Source organism: Lacerta agilis, chromosome 2 (assembly GCF_009819535.1).
Source record: "Lacerta agilis isolate rLacAgi1 chromosome 2, rLacAgi1.pri, whole genome shotgun sequence".
Taxonomy (NCBI): Eukaryota; Metazoa; Chordata; class Lepidosauria; order Squamata; family Lacertidae; genus Lacerta; species Lacerta agilis.
This window is the reverse complement of record NC_046313.1, coordinates 110,759,894-110,775,698: the sequence shown is the minus strand read 5'-3', so window position 1 is coordinate 110,775,698 and position 15,805 is coordinate 110,759,894. Positions and strand designations below refer to the sequence as shown.

General features: G+C 46.6%; 1 protein-coding gene across 1 annotated transcript; it reads right to left on the bottom strand.

The window, feature by feature from the left end:
* Positions 1-1,717: 1,717 nt before the first annotated feature.
* Positions 1,718-14,499, bottom strand: LOC117042430 (zinc finger protein RFP-like). Its single transcript, XM_033141975.1, is given in 9 exon segments — positions 1,718-2,262; positions 7,291-7,323; positions 8,497-8,562; positions 11,618-11,839; positions 11,842-11,910; positions 11,913-12,015; positions 12,775-12,791; positions 12,794-12,869; positions 14,089-14,499. Coding segments are annotated over 9 exon segments (1,542 nt in total).
* Between the last annotated feature and the right edge of the window lie 1,306 nt (positions 14,500-15,805).

Genomic DNA, 15,805 nt, shown 5'->3' with positions numbered 1-15,805 from the left:
TCTGGGCTTTTTATTATTTTTTCTTTAGTAGCCCTACTTAGTCTGTAGTAAGGGATTGATATTTGTAAGAAATCTCTCCGCCGCTCTTACCCTCCCGGGGTTTTGAGGCTTGCTTCTGAGGACTGCTCTTTTCCTTGCGCTTGGTGGTGCTCCGTTGTCTCACCCCTGGTTAAAGACGCGGACTCCGAAGCTCCCCTCTTTTTGGCGCTGCAGGACACTCTCAGTCCTGGGTCACCCCCAGAACCTTCGTGGGGACGCGTAGCCTCTGCGTTGCCCCAAATTTGTCCTCTGGAAGCTGCTTAGTCGCGGAGAACCCGCTAAGCTCACCGGAATGGAGGGCGGAGAAACCGGAAGTCCGTGGGAATATGTTTTTAAGGTGCTCCTGCACCTGTTTGTTTATGTTTATTTTAAGGTAACCTTCCGTGTTAGGAAGGAAGGGCAAAGGATCCAGCAGAGAGTTTGCTGCATGGATCCCTCCGCGTTTGGGCAAAGCGCGCCAATTTAGCCAATGTAATGGTCAGTTGATAGTTTCCCGCCCAGAAACTAGCTTAGAGACAAGTTTGTGATTGGTTCTTGTAAATGTTGTGACGATGTTTGATTTCTTAATAAATAGCCTCCGCTCTCTGTAGCGTGTGTGGAGAACGCGCGAGACAAGCTAGAGAGAACATCAGTGCGAGACAAGCCAGAGAGAAACTGAAAGCAAAACCAGCCGCACAGAGCAGTTGAGAGCTTCTTCACCATTGACTGCAGTCTCTTAGTTTTTATTTCTTTTATTTCAAAAGCTTTTGTTTGGCCTTCTAAATTTTGGCCGCTACCTAGCTTAGCCTATCTTTCTATCCGGAGACCTCCGGAATCTCCGGAACCTTCAGATACCTGCAGAAAACCTTCGAAAACCTTCAGTAACCTTCAAAACTCACAACAACTACCTTCAGATCATAGCCAGCGGACCCTTTCACAACGCAGTGGGAGCAGGAACTCCGGGATTACTGGTCGTCCCATCTGCTGGCTATCCCCACATTGCTGGACTACAATCCCATCATCTCTGACCAGATACTGGACAAGGCAGATGGGATTTGGAGTCCAGCCTCATTAGCTGTAATCCTAAACACATCTAAACAGCCAAAAGCCCCACTGAAGTCAGTGCAGGAACATTCAGGAACATATTTATTGGGACTGTTAAAGTGATATTGTCTCTTTAAGAAATAACCTGCAGAGGGAATTCCGGGAAAGGGAAGGAAGAAGCAAATAAAATAAAACAAAATTTTAAAAAAACAAGCCCCATTTTTTGTCTGTTTTCTTCTACTGATTGTGACTAGAGTGAGTCATCTCTAAGGGCCTGTGCAAAGCTGTCAAAAGAGCTCTTGAGATATTTGGTTTTATATCTGTCATTCTTCTTTGGAGAGAAACTCCAACTGTTCCTGTGAGGCAAATTTAGCCCCCTTAGGCAGGGGCATAACAAGCCAAGCGGCACCCCTGGGGGGCGGGGCTTCTCTCCGTGCGCATGACATCATGACGCATGTGCACGGAGCGACGCCTCCGCCTGAGCCACCAAGAAGGGGCCCTTCTCGCTGGCCCACCCCACCCTCTCCATGTCCCGGCTCCGCTCAGGGAGTGCTGGCTGGAGGCGCCGATGGGGGCGGGGCCCTGCCCCAAGTGTCACCCTCCCAGAGCGCTACCCGGGGCGGACCGCCCCCCCCGCCCCGCCCCACCCCTGCCCTTAGGAGATCCTGAGGTGGATTTTATCTCCCCTCAGGTAAAAGAAAGGGAGGAGGGTCTCTCCAGAGAACGAGGCTACTGAGAACGTGTAGAGATGGGCTCCTGAGTCAGCACCAGAAAAAGACATCTCCCCTGCTTCACAGTCCAGAGTTATTCGGATCCTCCTGGGTTCCGCACTCAGGGACAGAGGAGAGGAATCAGGGGAGGTGCAGACCCTGTACTTACCTCTCAATTTCCCCACAGCCCAGATCCCTTCCTCATAACTTAACTCACAGAAGGTATTAATTATTCTCAAGAGAAAGTCGTCCTTTCTCCTCACAGACTTCCTGGCAACCCCTACAGCCCATTCTCCCTCACTTCCCACAGTGACTTCCCAGAAATGTCTGCCTGCTGTGAATCCTTCACGTCCCAACACAGAAGGCCAGTCATTGAATCTCTCAGGATTGTCAGGCAGGTCTTGCTTTTTGTCTCCCCATCTCATGCTTTTCCGATCCTCGGACAGGATGAGGCAGGGATGGGCTGTGTCTGGATCCAGAGTGACATTTGCTGTTGGAAAAAGAAGAGAGGCAGAATCAGCCGAGAGTCAGAGATGGACATCCTGAGCCAGAAAACCCCAGGAACCAGATTCCTCTCAAAGAATGGGACTTCTTTGCATTGCATACAGGACTGGGGATACTTCTCTCTTTCTTCCATACTTTCCCCACAATAATACTTTCCTTGTTGGTTTTAAATCAGTTGTTTCTTCTTTCTGTATTCAACGTATTGCAGTGAAACAAACCACCCAGTGAACCTTTAGAATCATAGAATCATAGAGTTGGAAGAGACCACAAGGGCCATCCAGTCCAACCCCCTGCCAAGCAGGAAACACCATCAAAGCATGCCTGACAGATGGCTGTCAAGCCTCTGCTTAAAGACCTCCAAAGAAGGAGACTCCACCACACTCCTTGGCAGCAAATTCCACTGTCGAACAGCTCTTACTGTAAGGAAGTTCTTCCTAATGTTTAGGTGGAATCTTCTTTCTTGTAGTTTGAATCCATTGCCCCGTGTCCGCTTCTCTGGAGCAGCAGAAAACAACCTTTCGCCCTCCTCTATATGACATCCTTTGATATATTTGAACATGGCTATCATATCACCCCTTAACCTTCTCTTCTCCAGGCTAAACATACCCAGCTCCCTAAGCCGTCCTCATAAGGCATCGTTTCCAGGCCTTTGACCATTTGGTTGCCCTCCTCTGGACACGTTCCAGCTTGTCAGTATCCTTCTTGAACTGTGGTGCCCAGAACTGTACACAGTATTCAGGTGAGGTCTGACCAGAGCAGAATATAGTGGTACTATTACTTCCCTTGATCTAGATGCTATACTCCTATTGATGCAGCCCAGAATTGCATTGGCTTTTTTAGCTGCTGCATCACACTGTTGAATCATGTCAAGTTTATGGTCTACCAAGACTCCTAGATCCTTTTCACATGTACTGCTCTCAAGCCAGGTGTCACCCATCCTGTATTTGTGCCTTTCATTTTTTTTGCCCAAGTGTAGTACTTTACATTTCTCCCTGTTAAAATTCATCTTGTTTGCTTTGGGCCCAGTTCTCTAGTCTGTTAAGGTCATTTTGAAGTGTGATCCTGTCCTCTGGGGTATTAGCCACCCCTCCTAATTTGGTGTCATCTGCAAACTTGATCAGGATACCCTCAAGCCCATCATTTACTCAGCCCTTCTGTGTTTGTGAACAGGAGGGAGGGGGTAGGAGAGGAGAGGACTTGCCTTCCTTAGGCATGTCTGTATGATATGGTCATTTGGGGCTCCCAGTGGGTGGGTGATGAGGGGCCCCCAGTTCAGATAATGTGGTGATCTGTCATGGAACAACCCCATTGAAGAATATAACAGTGGTTACTCAGCCCTTTGTGGTTGCCAGGAATTTTTACATTTTGAAATATGGCAACCTAGATCTAGCAGGATTGCATAAGTTCTGCCCACACTCTGGGATGATCACTGGATCCTTGAAATATTCCAGAGAGCTGGAACACGTGGCTTCAGCCCAAAGACTTCACCACAAAGAGTAGCTTCCTCCACTCCTGAGATGGAGTTAAGTTTCATTTTCCCCAGTTTTCAGTAACTGGGTGTTTCCTGTACTGATTTAGGAAGGAACTCGCTTCTTATTTTTTACTAGTGACCCAGCCACGCATTGCTGTGGCTAATAATGTGGATTGGAAAAGGAAGAATAGTGGAAAAGAGGAAATGTAGGGGTTTTATACCTATTTTGTTGAAGTGTAGGATGTCTGCGTGTGTTTTTGATGTGTAGTTGTTGTCTTTGTGCACTTTGGAGGTGTTTGTGGTGGGATGGGCTATATTTTGGAAAAATATATAAATGAATTCCTATGTCCTTGGGACGGGGTATGTTTTCTGAAAAATATTAATGAATTCCTATGTCCTATAAAGAACTTAGAGATCCATTTTAAATAAAAGTACACCTTCTACTCATGTAAAAACAGCAGGGAGGCCCCATAAATAACCCAGAGATGCATTTTATTTAAAAGGGCACTTAAAACGTGGTGATTTCCAGACCGTCCATTGACTGGACTTAGAAGGCAAGTGGGCCGTATCCGGCCACGGGCCCTAGGTTCTCTACCCCTGATGTAGCCGGGTAAGGTGTTGGCATGGCGTGCGTTTTTGGGCGGGCTTGTTTCTGTGCACGTGGTGGAGGATTTGTTGGGAAGCGGTGTCAGGTTAAATTTGTCTTTTTGGATGGCATGGCTGTGGATGTGTGCGAGGTGAGTGTGTGGTTTTTGTGGTGGAGTGGCTCTGTGCAGGCGGCGGAGGAAGCGGCAGAAATCGGGACTTGGGTAAGTTTTGTTTTTCGGCGTTATGGTTGTGGAGGTGGGCGAGGTGAGGGAGGAAATGGCAGCCATGGCTTTTTTCTCTGCCTTTGCTCTTTACAGGCGGTGTTTCCGTTGTTGTAATGTCGTAGCCTGTGGAAGTGGGTGAGGGAAGGCAGCAACTTGAGGAGGGGGGCTTTGCGGGTTACGGTTTGTGCGCCTCAGCTCCGCAACTGTGGATATGTGCAAGGCGAGTGCTGCAATTGCGGAGGTGTGATTTTCTGGCAGACTGGCTGTGTGGAGGCGGCGGAGGAAACGGCACAAAGTGGGAATGGGGTAAAGTTTTGTTTTCGGCCCTCGGTTCTGCACAGGGGGTGGTGGGCACGCAATAAGCTTGCTCTGTGTAAAAGTCGCTGCCTGTGTAGGTGGGCGAGGGTAGGGAGCTACTTGTGGACGGGGGCTTACCGGTTTGGGCGCCTCGACTCTGTGTGTGGGCGATGTGAGGTTGGAAATGGCGGGGGGCGCTTTGCAGGTCTGTGCAGGTCGGGCAATGTCTTAGGGTGATCTGTCTTTCTATTGGTTGCTGGCAGTGCCGGTCGAAAAAGAGGAGAAGGGGCTAGAAACGGGTGTACTGTGCTATACCTTCAAACGTCCACTAGAGGGGGTAAATTTTTTTGATGTAAAATCATATTTCCACCTATGAAAGGTGTGGTATATTTGCAATCCAGGTATGCAAGATCACTCCCATATATCCATGGAATGTTGTGTCCAAATTCAAAGAGAATTGGTCAAGCAGTTACGGAGCATTGCGGCTACATCAAACAACCCATCTTGAACGTTTATATATATAGATTTTGTTTCAACTATGGTAGACCAACATGGCTCCCTACCTGTTATTTGCAGCAGTATAGCTGAGTCCCCAGACTATGTTAAAATGTGGAGGAGCTGTCTGTGCTTCAAGAAAATTCACCTCTCCAAGGTGAGAGCTTTGTAGCAGCTAGAAATGATGCTCTCCCCTCCTGGCAGGGGTGAAAATAGGCTTTCTGTCACCCAGGTCAAAGACCCAGTTGGGCACCCTGCCAGACACATTTATATATACACACAGTAAATAGCCAACAGGCTGGAAGCCTCAGAGATGCCCTCCTGGAAGCTTCACCTGGGGCAAAAGTACTGGCTAGACCCCCCCTCCTGCCCCCTGCTAAGGCTCTGCCTCCTGGCCTGGACATCTTGGTTGGCTGCTCAGCTCCGGAGTCCTATCTAGCAGTGAAATGATTTTGTCTTCAATGATTCATCTTCAAATTCATTCTCTTCCGTGTGTTTTTCACTCTGAGTCTTTAAGCGCATGGGCATAGCCAGGAATTTTGGGGGGAGCAGGCTTTTGTTAGGGGGTTTGTCAGGATTGGCACTGTCCATAAGAAATCCAGTTGCAGCAGACTTGAACTTACAATAACGTATAATAAGTCTAAACCTTAACACTATATACAGAACACCACACCAGAAGGAAGGAGATAGGAAGTGAAACCCAGGCTCCTTCTGGCCTTATTATTTATTATAAACAGCATGACCTTGCCAGAAAGAGCGAACAGAACCAGTTTTACCAGATGATTTGTTGAGCAACTCCAGAAAGATGGAACAAGTGGCTTCAGCACAAAGAGTGGCTTCCTCACTCCAGAGATGGAGTTAAGTTTCACTTTCTCAGTTTTCTCAGTTTTCAGTAACTGGGTGTTTCCCCCTCCTGTAACTGATTCAGGAAGAAACTCAGTGTAGATGTGCTTTTTTAAAACTGCAGTTACTCAACAAATCAGCTTGAAAAGAAGCTGGTTTTACAGAGCTTGTTGCAAGGTATTTGTCATGACACCTAAATGTTCTGTGTTCAGAAGCAGTTACCTCAAAGCAGCTTTTCTAGGAACAGAAGTCTAAAAAGGTTACTAGCCAAACAAGCTGTATTTACTAGCCAGCAGTCCTCAGATATCCACCTTAGTGAATTTCTTGCCTAAAATAAAACTGAACCAACCACTATGATATTTCTGGGTCCTGGCATCTGAGGAAGATTCGGTTATCAGAAGCTATAATAGGGAATATGGTTTTTTACAAGGCTGGCTCTGAAATCCTACTTGTGGGTTTCCTGTAGGCATCAGTTTGGTTCCTGTTGGAAAGAGGATGCTGGAGTAGATGAACTCTTGGTCTGGCCAACCATGGCTCTTCTGAAGTGGTTTTTTTTTTTTTTTGTCTTTTTTTGTCACACAGAAAAGCAAACTATTAACCTCAGACTATTCAAAAGCTTCAGTGGGAACTATTAACCAGCATTAAGGTACTGTATTAAGGTATCCAATGGACTGCAAAAAGATCAAACTTATCCATCCTTAAAGAAATCAGTCCTGAGTGCTCACTGGAAGGACAGATCCTGAAGTTGAGGCTCCAGTACTTTGGCCACCTCATGAGAAGAGAAGACTCCCTGGAAAAGACCCTGATGTTGGGAAAGATGGAGGGCACAAGGAGAAGGGGACGACAGAGGATGAGATGGTTGGACAGTGTTCTCGAAGCGACTTCGATGAGTTTGGCCAAACTGTGGGAAGTAGTGAAAGATAGGTGTGCCTGGCGTGCTCTGCTCCATGGGGTCACGAAGAGTCGGATATGACTGAACAACTGAACAACAAAGGTATTGATGATGGTTGCAAAGTCAGCAGAAAATATTTTTTAACCCCAGTGACACACCAGTCCCCATCCCTCCTGTGAATTTGGGCCTTAATCAGAAATTTACCTTTCTGAAGCTGTTGTCTGAATAAAAGAGAGTCTGAGGAAGCAAAAAGATAAGGTTTAAGCATTATACTCTTATTCCTCCAATAACAATAACAGTAATTATATTTGTACCCCACCCATCTGACTAGGTTGCCCCAGCCACTCTGGGTGGCTTCCAACATATATAAAAACACAATAAAACATTACAATAAATATTTGTACAAAAATAACACTTCATAATGCAGCATCTATTGTTTCCTTAAATCAAGTAAAATATTAGGTAGTAAAACAAATGTTTTAAAACAAGGAAATAATAGAAAGAACCAATGAAAATAACTAGAACTTTGAAACAGAACAGTGATAAACTAGACTTAAAAACAGCAGAATAAAAATATTCAGCAAAAAAACCGAATGGTCTATGAATGTTATCACTGAGATTGGGGTCTATAGTGGAGGACTGGAGGGGAGGCAGTGCAAAAGCAATCCTGGAAAAGGATGAAGAGGGGAGATAGAGGCAGCCTTAATATCTGCCCCAAGTAAAGTGATGAGGGGTATTGTTTAAGCCAGAATCATTAAATGTATTGAGAAACTCAGATTGCAGAGGAAGGAAGGGAAGAGCTCTTGCGCAAAGGGAAGTCCTGCCTCACAAACCTTTTAAAAAACTTCCAGGCTATTAAGAAACATAATTCTGCCCTTTTGGGCTCCTGTGTGCTTGATTTCATGGTTAATTTGTGAACTCTCAGGAGATTGTGATGGTTGCAGCACTAGATAAGGCAGCTGTGGGTGGACATCTGAGGAGAAGTATTGGGCCTTTGCTTCACTGCTGGGAGACAAGCCTGAGGAGGAGGCAAACAGGGTGTTTCCAAATGCCCTTTTATAGTCTCCTTCAGAGTTTGAGATCCTCCAAAAGGACCACCCCAGATATACATTCGGGGGGGGGGGAATCTTAACTTCTTAACTTTGCTATGCCCTCTGGTTCAGGCTCTCTCTCTTTGCGGCAGCCGCCATTTCTCCCCCCCCCCCATGCACCAGAGTGACAATTTGGGGGGTTGCATTCTGAGGAAAATAAAATGATGGCTGGACAACCAAGAAGGAAGGTATTAGGGGATATCCCTGTCTGCAGCAAGAACAAAATACAAGACAATGCAAATACATCAAGAGACCGGCATGCCAAGTTTTGGACTAATAAAGTGCCCAGAATAAAATCCTTGCAGCCATTTCTCATTACCTTTGAATTGCTTCATCACATCCTCCAGCATACTATTTATATCACAGAGTTTGGAGAGCCATTCAGCTGTGGAGGGAAAGCACACGGAATCTCCAACCTCTCTCTTTTCTCATACCTGGTGAGAAGAAAAATAATGTTAGCCCATTCAAATCCACAATTCCTAGCACAGTAAAAGAAAGGAAATGAAAAAGAGCTTGGCAGAGGGTTGGACTGGATGGCCCTTGTGGTCTCTTCCAACTCTATGATTCTATGATTCTAGAGAGTTGAAGAAAGCCTATAGAGACAGGCAGCCACAGAGGGGAGAGATTCTTCCTCACTACAGGCTTCACAGCCATATACCTGAGAGCCAAAGCAGCAACTCCAGGTCTCTGAGTCTGCCCGCTGATGCCTATTCAAAGCAACTGAATTATATAATGTAACAAAATAGAAAATTCTTTCCAGTAGCACCTTAGAGACCAACTGAGTTTGTTCTTGGTATGAGCTTTCGTGTGCATGGACACTTCTTCAGATACACTGAAACAGAAGTCACCAGATCCTTAAATATAGTGACTTCTGTTTCAGTGACTTCTTAAATATAGTGACTTCTGTTTCAGTGTATCTGAAGAAGTGTGCATGCACACGAAAGCTCATACCAAGGACAAACTCAGTTGGTCTCTAAGGTGCTACTGGAAAGAATTTTCTATTTTGTTTTGACTATGGCAGACCAACACGGCTACCCACCTGTAAATATAATGTAACGTTCAAGAGTTTCTCTACCAACCTCACTTCCCTGCCTTTAACGAGCCAAGGGCAGGAACTATCTGAGTGTGATGACAACACAGCAGATATTTCTTTTCTCTAGATCAGAAATGTTCAACACGTCGATTTACGGGCTCTTCACCTCTGCCTGCCACTCTCTCCCATGGCCGCCAGGCACCTTCAGCATGTGCTTAGCTGCAACCGGAGCGACATGACTCTGCAGGTGGCATGGCTGGTCGAGGCTCTGCTTAGCCAGGCTTGCTCACTGCCGCCGCAGCAATTGCTCTGGCTGGTGCTGGCGCCACCTCCACATCCTTACGGCCACCTCAAGTGCCCAGCTCCTGCTGCTGGCTTTGCCCGACACCCATCCAGCTGGCCAGTCCTGGAAAGGCATGAGGCGCCGAGGAGGGAACCGTGGAAAGGATGGCATGTTGAGAGTGACGGTGACGCCCGTCCCTTCTCCCTCCTGGTTCTGCGTGGATGCTGAACTTTCTTCACCTTTCCAGCTCCAGCCTAGCTGCATTTACTCGAAAGTAAGCTGCCCCTCCCACCACGGAGCTCGTTGTTTGGTAAAGGGGGAATTGGACATTTCCGGGTGTGCACCAAGGGCCCTTGGAGGGGGACTGATGTGGGGGTAATTATTTGTTATTCTTTTTATCATGATCATCATCATCATAATTTATTATTTATACCCTGCCCATCTGGCTGTGTTTCCCCAGCCAAATATAATATATTTAAGCTGAAAAATGACAATGGAAGAGTGTAGTAGATCACTGCCAGTTTTTGATACTGGATAGTAGATCACAGCCTACTTGGAGTTGGACATGCCTGCTCTAGATGTCTCCAGAGAAGGTGTGAAGAAGAAAAAAAGATGTTTGCTGCTGTTGGCAAATGCAAAATGTTCCTTATAACCTCTATTCCGAACCTGAGTGACACCTTGAAGTTACATATTTCATCAGGTATATTGTCAATAACACAGCACACGCCCTTCCCTTATGAGATCTCACCTCCACGGGGGCTCCATGAGAAAGGGTGGGGTGGTCAACAGAGTGGTTGCTGTAGAGTTACAGAGTGACTATACAGCTGCAAATAAAACGTTTTAAGTGTGATTTTGGTGCAATATACAATGTGACACTAGATGGTGATGGTGAGCCTTATGTAAAATTCAATGGATTTTTTAACATGCTTTTTTAAAAAAGCATTTTCAGAATGTTTTTATATGTGTTTAGATTCCACCTAAGCAACAACTTAGGCACTACAAAGGAATTTCTCCCCAAATACACCTTTGTAGCCAATTTTGTATGCAAGTTCAGATTACTTGGCTGGAGAACTGCACTAGACAATCTAGAGAATTGCAAATGTTGATGGATGGCTATTATTCAGTTGCATATTGATCATAAATGGCAAACAAGGCAGGTTTGAGGAAGTTTTAACTTATCAAGCTGCATTCAATTTTGTGTGCAAAAAAAAAAAACACCTCCAGCACACTTCTCATTGTGCAATTAGACATGAGAAGGCTACAGTTTAGTCCTTCTAGAACATTGTCCCCCAAAGCCATTTGTTAGAACGTCGCCAAATTTCAGCCAGCCAGCATTACCATTTTCCTTCTGGAAACAAAAAAAAAACCACCTGCAGCATAAGATGCAATGAATTTTTGTGTTCAGCTGAGTTTCTACCCCTGCAAATGTCGGTGGGATTGGGGCATTAAACCCTTCATTGTCTCTTTCACAGAAAAAATGTTCAGGGAAAGGTCAAAGAAGTGTCAGGTGCTTGGTAGAGACCATATAATGGTGGGGGATAACAGGTTTCTTACTGGGCTTATATAAACACCCCACCAACCGCAGGTCGTTACATTTGTTCTGAGCTGTAATAAAGCTCTTGCATTATTTGATAATATTTTCATAACATTTATCATCACTGAAGCTGGCCTCAATGTCTGCCTGGAGGGCAGAAATTGAAAATCTGAATGCAGAAAGGTGGGGGTGTCAATTTGGATTTAAAATGTGATTGTGCTCAATGCTAGAGCTTACTTCTCCTTTGCTTAATTTTAATTTTGTTTAGCTCTAAGGCAGCCAGAGCAGCCTCTGGGAAGCCCACAACAAGACATGAAGGCAGCACTGCAAAAATAGAAGGCATTAGGAGAAAATCTTTAGCTAAGCACAGAACACCACATTCTATTAACACTGAATAGGCATCTCCAATCTGCATTAAGGGGAATAAACCACACCAGTTTTCTTGGCTGCTCCTGTACATAAGCTGAGTCACTTTACTGCTTGTATAGAGGCACAAAAAGGTTTGGAGGAAGCAGGGCTATCTTAACTATTGAGCCTACTGGCGCAACAGCCTGGAGGGTGCCTCCGCCCTCCAGCCCCGCTGGCAGCACCCTCCAGCTGCCCAGCGAGCGCGGAGCGCGAGTTGGCCGGCTGCGCCCTCCAGCTTCCTGGCGGAGCGCAAGCTGCCCAGCCGCTCCAGGGCGCCTCATACTTAAGACGGCCCTGGGAGGAAGCCTTGTCCCGGAGTGGAGCCTTGTGCTGTTCCTCCCGCCGTTTTACCTGCAGGAATTCACTCGCTGGCTTCTGTCGTTTCTCTTCCATCTCCTGGATGATCCTTTCAATGAGGAGAGTTCCCTGGAGAGTCTGTCCAGCTGCCCATCCCTTCTCCTGGAAATCTCCTCTCCGCCTCTTCTATCTCATTCAGCAGACGCTTTTCCTGTTCTTCCAGAAACTGGCGCATTTGTCTAAACTTCTCCACTGTCCTCTGCTTCTCAGTTTCTGTTAATTTCTGAAGGAAGGAAGGAAGGAAGGAAGGAAGGAAGGAAGGAAGGAAGAGCCCTGAGTCAAGAACACACTTGCTCTGCCCTCACCATGGCTATTCCTGCTGCCTTCCAGTTTAAAGCAAGGAGCTTTTTTATAGCCATGGAAGTTCCTTGCCCATTTTTGGACCTGGCATAATCACAGTTATAAAATATTCAGGCAGTCTCCACGGACATTGAATGCTGCTCACTTTAGACTGAACACTTCCATAAATATGAAGGCAACAGAAACAGTGGAAGAGGGCATAGCCAGCCTGCTCATTGCCAGCGCTCCCCTGTTTACTTTAAGGCTTCAGGATGGCCTGACTTTGCTAAAGATTAACAACAGAGTGCACATTTCAAATACCTTTCATTAACAATTTGTACAGTCCTTTGGGATATCCAACTAATTTATATTCAATAGAGCTGGGCTGCCTCAGGGGGAAGAAATTCAATCCAGTTTGCACTTTCCAAAAAATATGCATTCATTTCAAATTAACACTCCTCTGAATGTTACTCTGGTCAGGTAATGTGCACAAAAATGCACATTGTAGGGTAAAGTAGGCATTAAAACGGTTTATGAATGCAAATAACAAAGAAAGACTTTTTAAAATTCAAAAATGCATGCTGATGTGGAAAAATGAGAAACCGGGAGAAGCTGATATGGGACAGATTTGCCCGTGCTTCTTCAGTCCTGATTTGATTATTCAAATGCTTGTTCCCATCCCAGTAACAATAGGGACACCTACAAGGAGGTCTTGACTTGCTTTTCCAGGTCTGCTTGATAGGCCAGCATTTTCTCTCTCTCTTTGCTCACAATCTCCAGGCGGCTGCAGATCAGTCTCTAAAGAGGAAACAAATCCCAGGTTTGATTAAGACCAGCCCCGCCTTATCCGTTAACGGTTGTGGCGCAGGGCGCCAGCCCCTCCAGGGGCGCCCCCGCGAGCGCAGCAAGTGGAGGGAGCCATGCGGCCCCGCCGGCGGCCCTCCCCCCGCCCCACGGGCAGCCGGGCGCTTGCTCGCCGGCAGCACCATCGCTGCCGCCCGTGCCACTCCTGGGTGGACTGCGAGCCGGCCGCCTTGCTTCCCATCCCGCGAGGGAGCGCCGGAAGGATCGTCGCGCCACGGCGGCCAATGTGGCTAAGACGGTCCTGATTAAGACCAAGAAAAAGAGATGGAGAGGGAATGGAGAGAGAGAGAGAGATCACTTTAGAAGGCATCTGAAAGCAGCCCTGTATTGGAGGAAAATTAATGTTAAATGTTTCCTTATGTTTGTATATGTAATGGACAGCATCTTAAAAAGCAGAGACATCATCACCTTGCCGACAAAGGGTCCGTATAGTTAAAGCTATGGTTTTCCCAGTAGTAATGTATGGAAGTGAGAACTGGACCATAAAGAAGGCTGATCGCTGAAAATTGATGCTTTGAATTATGGTGCTGGAGGAGACTCTTGAGAGTCCCATGGACTGCAAGAAGATCAAACCTATCCATTCTTAAGGAAATCAGGCCTGAGTGCTCACTGGAAGGACAGATCCTGAAGCTGAGGCTCCAGTACTTTGGCCACCTCATGAGAAGAGAAGACTCCCTGGAAAAGACCCTGATGTTGGGAAAGATGGAGGGCACAAGGAGAAGGGGACGACAGAGGATGAGATGGTTGGACAGTGTTCTCGAAGCTACCGACATGAGTCTGACCAAACTGCGGGAGGCAGTGGAAGACAGGAGGGCTTGGTGTGCTCTGGTCCATGGGGTCACAAAGAGTCGGACACCACTAAACGACTAAACAACAACAACAAATATGTATTGGAAGCTGGGTGGGGTATTATTATTATTATTATTGAATAGGATGCCCCTATTTTCATCATAGAAATGTTGCAGGATATGCAAGCTGCCTTTGGAACCTACCCCACCACTCCTCAGGCTTCTCCTTTGCTGCCTTTTACATAATAAACAATTGATGTTTGGGCAATTGATTTCATGCAGAGCTTAGACTTGAGTGCTATAGAAAACGACCCAGGAAGAATCCACTGCTCTACCCCTCATCAAGATCCACAGTGATTTCCTACCTTGTACTGTTCAGTGGCCTCCTCTAGAGGAATCACCTCATGATTTTCATGTTTCTTGGATCTGTCACACACCATGCAGATGAGGGACGCATGTACTTTGCAGAAGAGTTTCAGGGCCTCCTGGTGCTTCTCACAGACCTTCACTTCCCCAAGGGGAAGGCTGAGCTTCTTGGTTATTTCTACCACGTTGGCCAGTTGCCGGTTGGAGATGAGGCTCCTTCGCTGGACAGTCATTCTGCACTGAGGGCAGGAAACTTCTGCCTCCAATTTTCCCCAGCAGTGGACCAAGCAAGATCGGCAGAAGTTGTGCCCACACTCTGCAATGGTCACTGGATCCTTGAAATACTCCAGGCAGATGGAGCAAGTAGCTTCATCACAGAGACTCTGGATGGGACCCCTCAAAGCAGCCATGGCTGGCTCGTGCCAAAGTCCCAGTTAAGTTTCTCTTTCTCAGTTTTCAGTCACTGGCTGTCCCCCTTGCTGTAAATCATTAATGAACTCAATGCTGACAGGACCTTCTTTTAAAAAAGGCAGACAGGCCTCTGCAGTTATTTAACATTTTGTTGAGAAGCCTTGATTGTCCTGTTATGATAAAAAAAACTGCTCCTTTTTCCCTTATGGGGTATCCAAGAGCCCATGTAGAGTCCTTAAGTAGGTTCCTGTTGATTCCTTATCAGAAGGAGAAAATTTGTTGTTGTTGTTGTTGTTGTTCATTCGTGTCCGACTCTTCGTGACAGAGTCTTAGTGGTGTGTCTGTAAATGACTGTGGAGGCCAATTCTGCACCCGCACATCCTTCCACAGTGGGGACATAGGTTTCCAGGCGGGAGGTGATCACTGTGAGGATTTGCCAAATGTGATTCAGTATAGGATAGTGAGCAAGCATGGGAGAGTGGTAATGCGTCTCTATACAGATGTGAACGGGATCCGTTCTGGAGCCCCGTTCGCATCCTGAGCAGTCAGCATCCTGAGCGCCGCATGTGCGCAACGCAATTCGGTGCATCTGCGCATGACGCGTCCGCACATGCACTAACCACTGAACCCGGAAGTAATCAGTTCTGGTACTTCTCGGTTCGGCGCGTTCGTAACCTGCACCGTTCGCAACCTGCAGTGAACGCAACACAAGGTATGACTGTACTTCTATCTATATAAGGTTTACTTCTATGACCACAAGAACTGTATTATAGTGGGTTGAGCTAATGGTGTACCAGCATGTCTTAAAGTTTATGTAGCTAGTGTGTTTATGTTTGTCTTGTGCCACGAGGCAATCAACACTTTATACTTTGAAGTGAACTGAGTGGGAAAGGTGTTTCCTTAGCCTGGAACTCTGGAAAAGGCTACTGAAAAGCAGGGAAACTCCGATGTTCTGCTGGAAGACTCTGCAGATCACACTGGTCGAAGTGTGGTGGGTGTATCAACAGATGATGGTCTTACAGGTTATGGGCCAACTGACTTCTACAAGTCAATAATAATAAGTCAAACTATGGAGCTTGCTCCCCTAGGAGGCAGTGATGGCTGTAAGAGGGTAAGACAAAATTCATGGAGAGGGCTATTGAGGGCTCCTAGCCATGATGGCCATGTTTTGCCCCCACACAGTTACAATACCTGTCGCTGGAAACCATGGGGGGGGGTGCTCTTGTGCTTGTGTTCTGCTCCCAGGTTTCCCACAGGCTGGTCGGCCCAGATGCTGGACTAAGATGGGTCACTGGGCTGATCAAG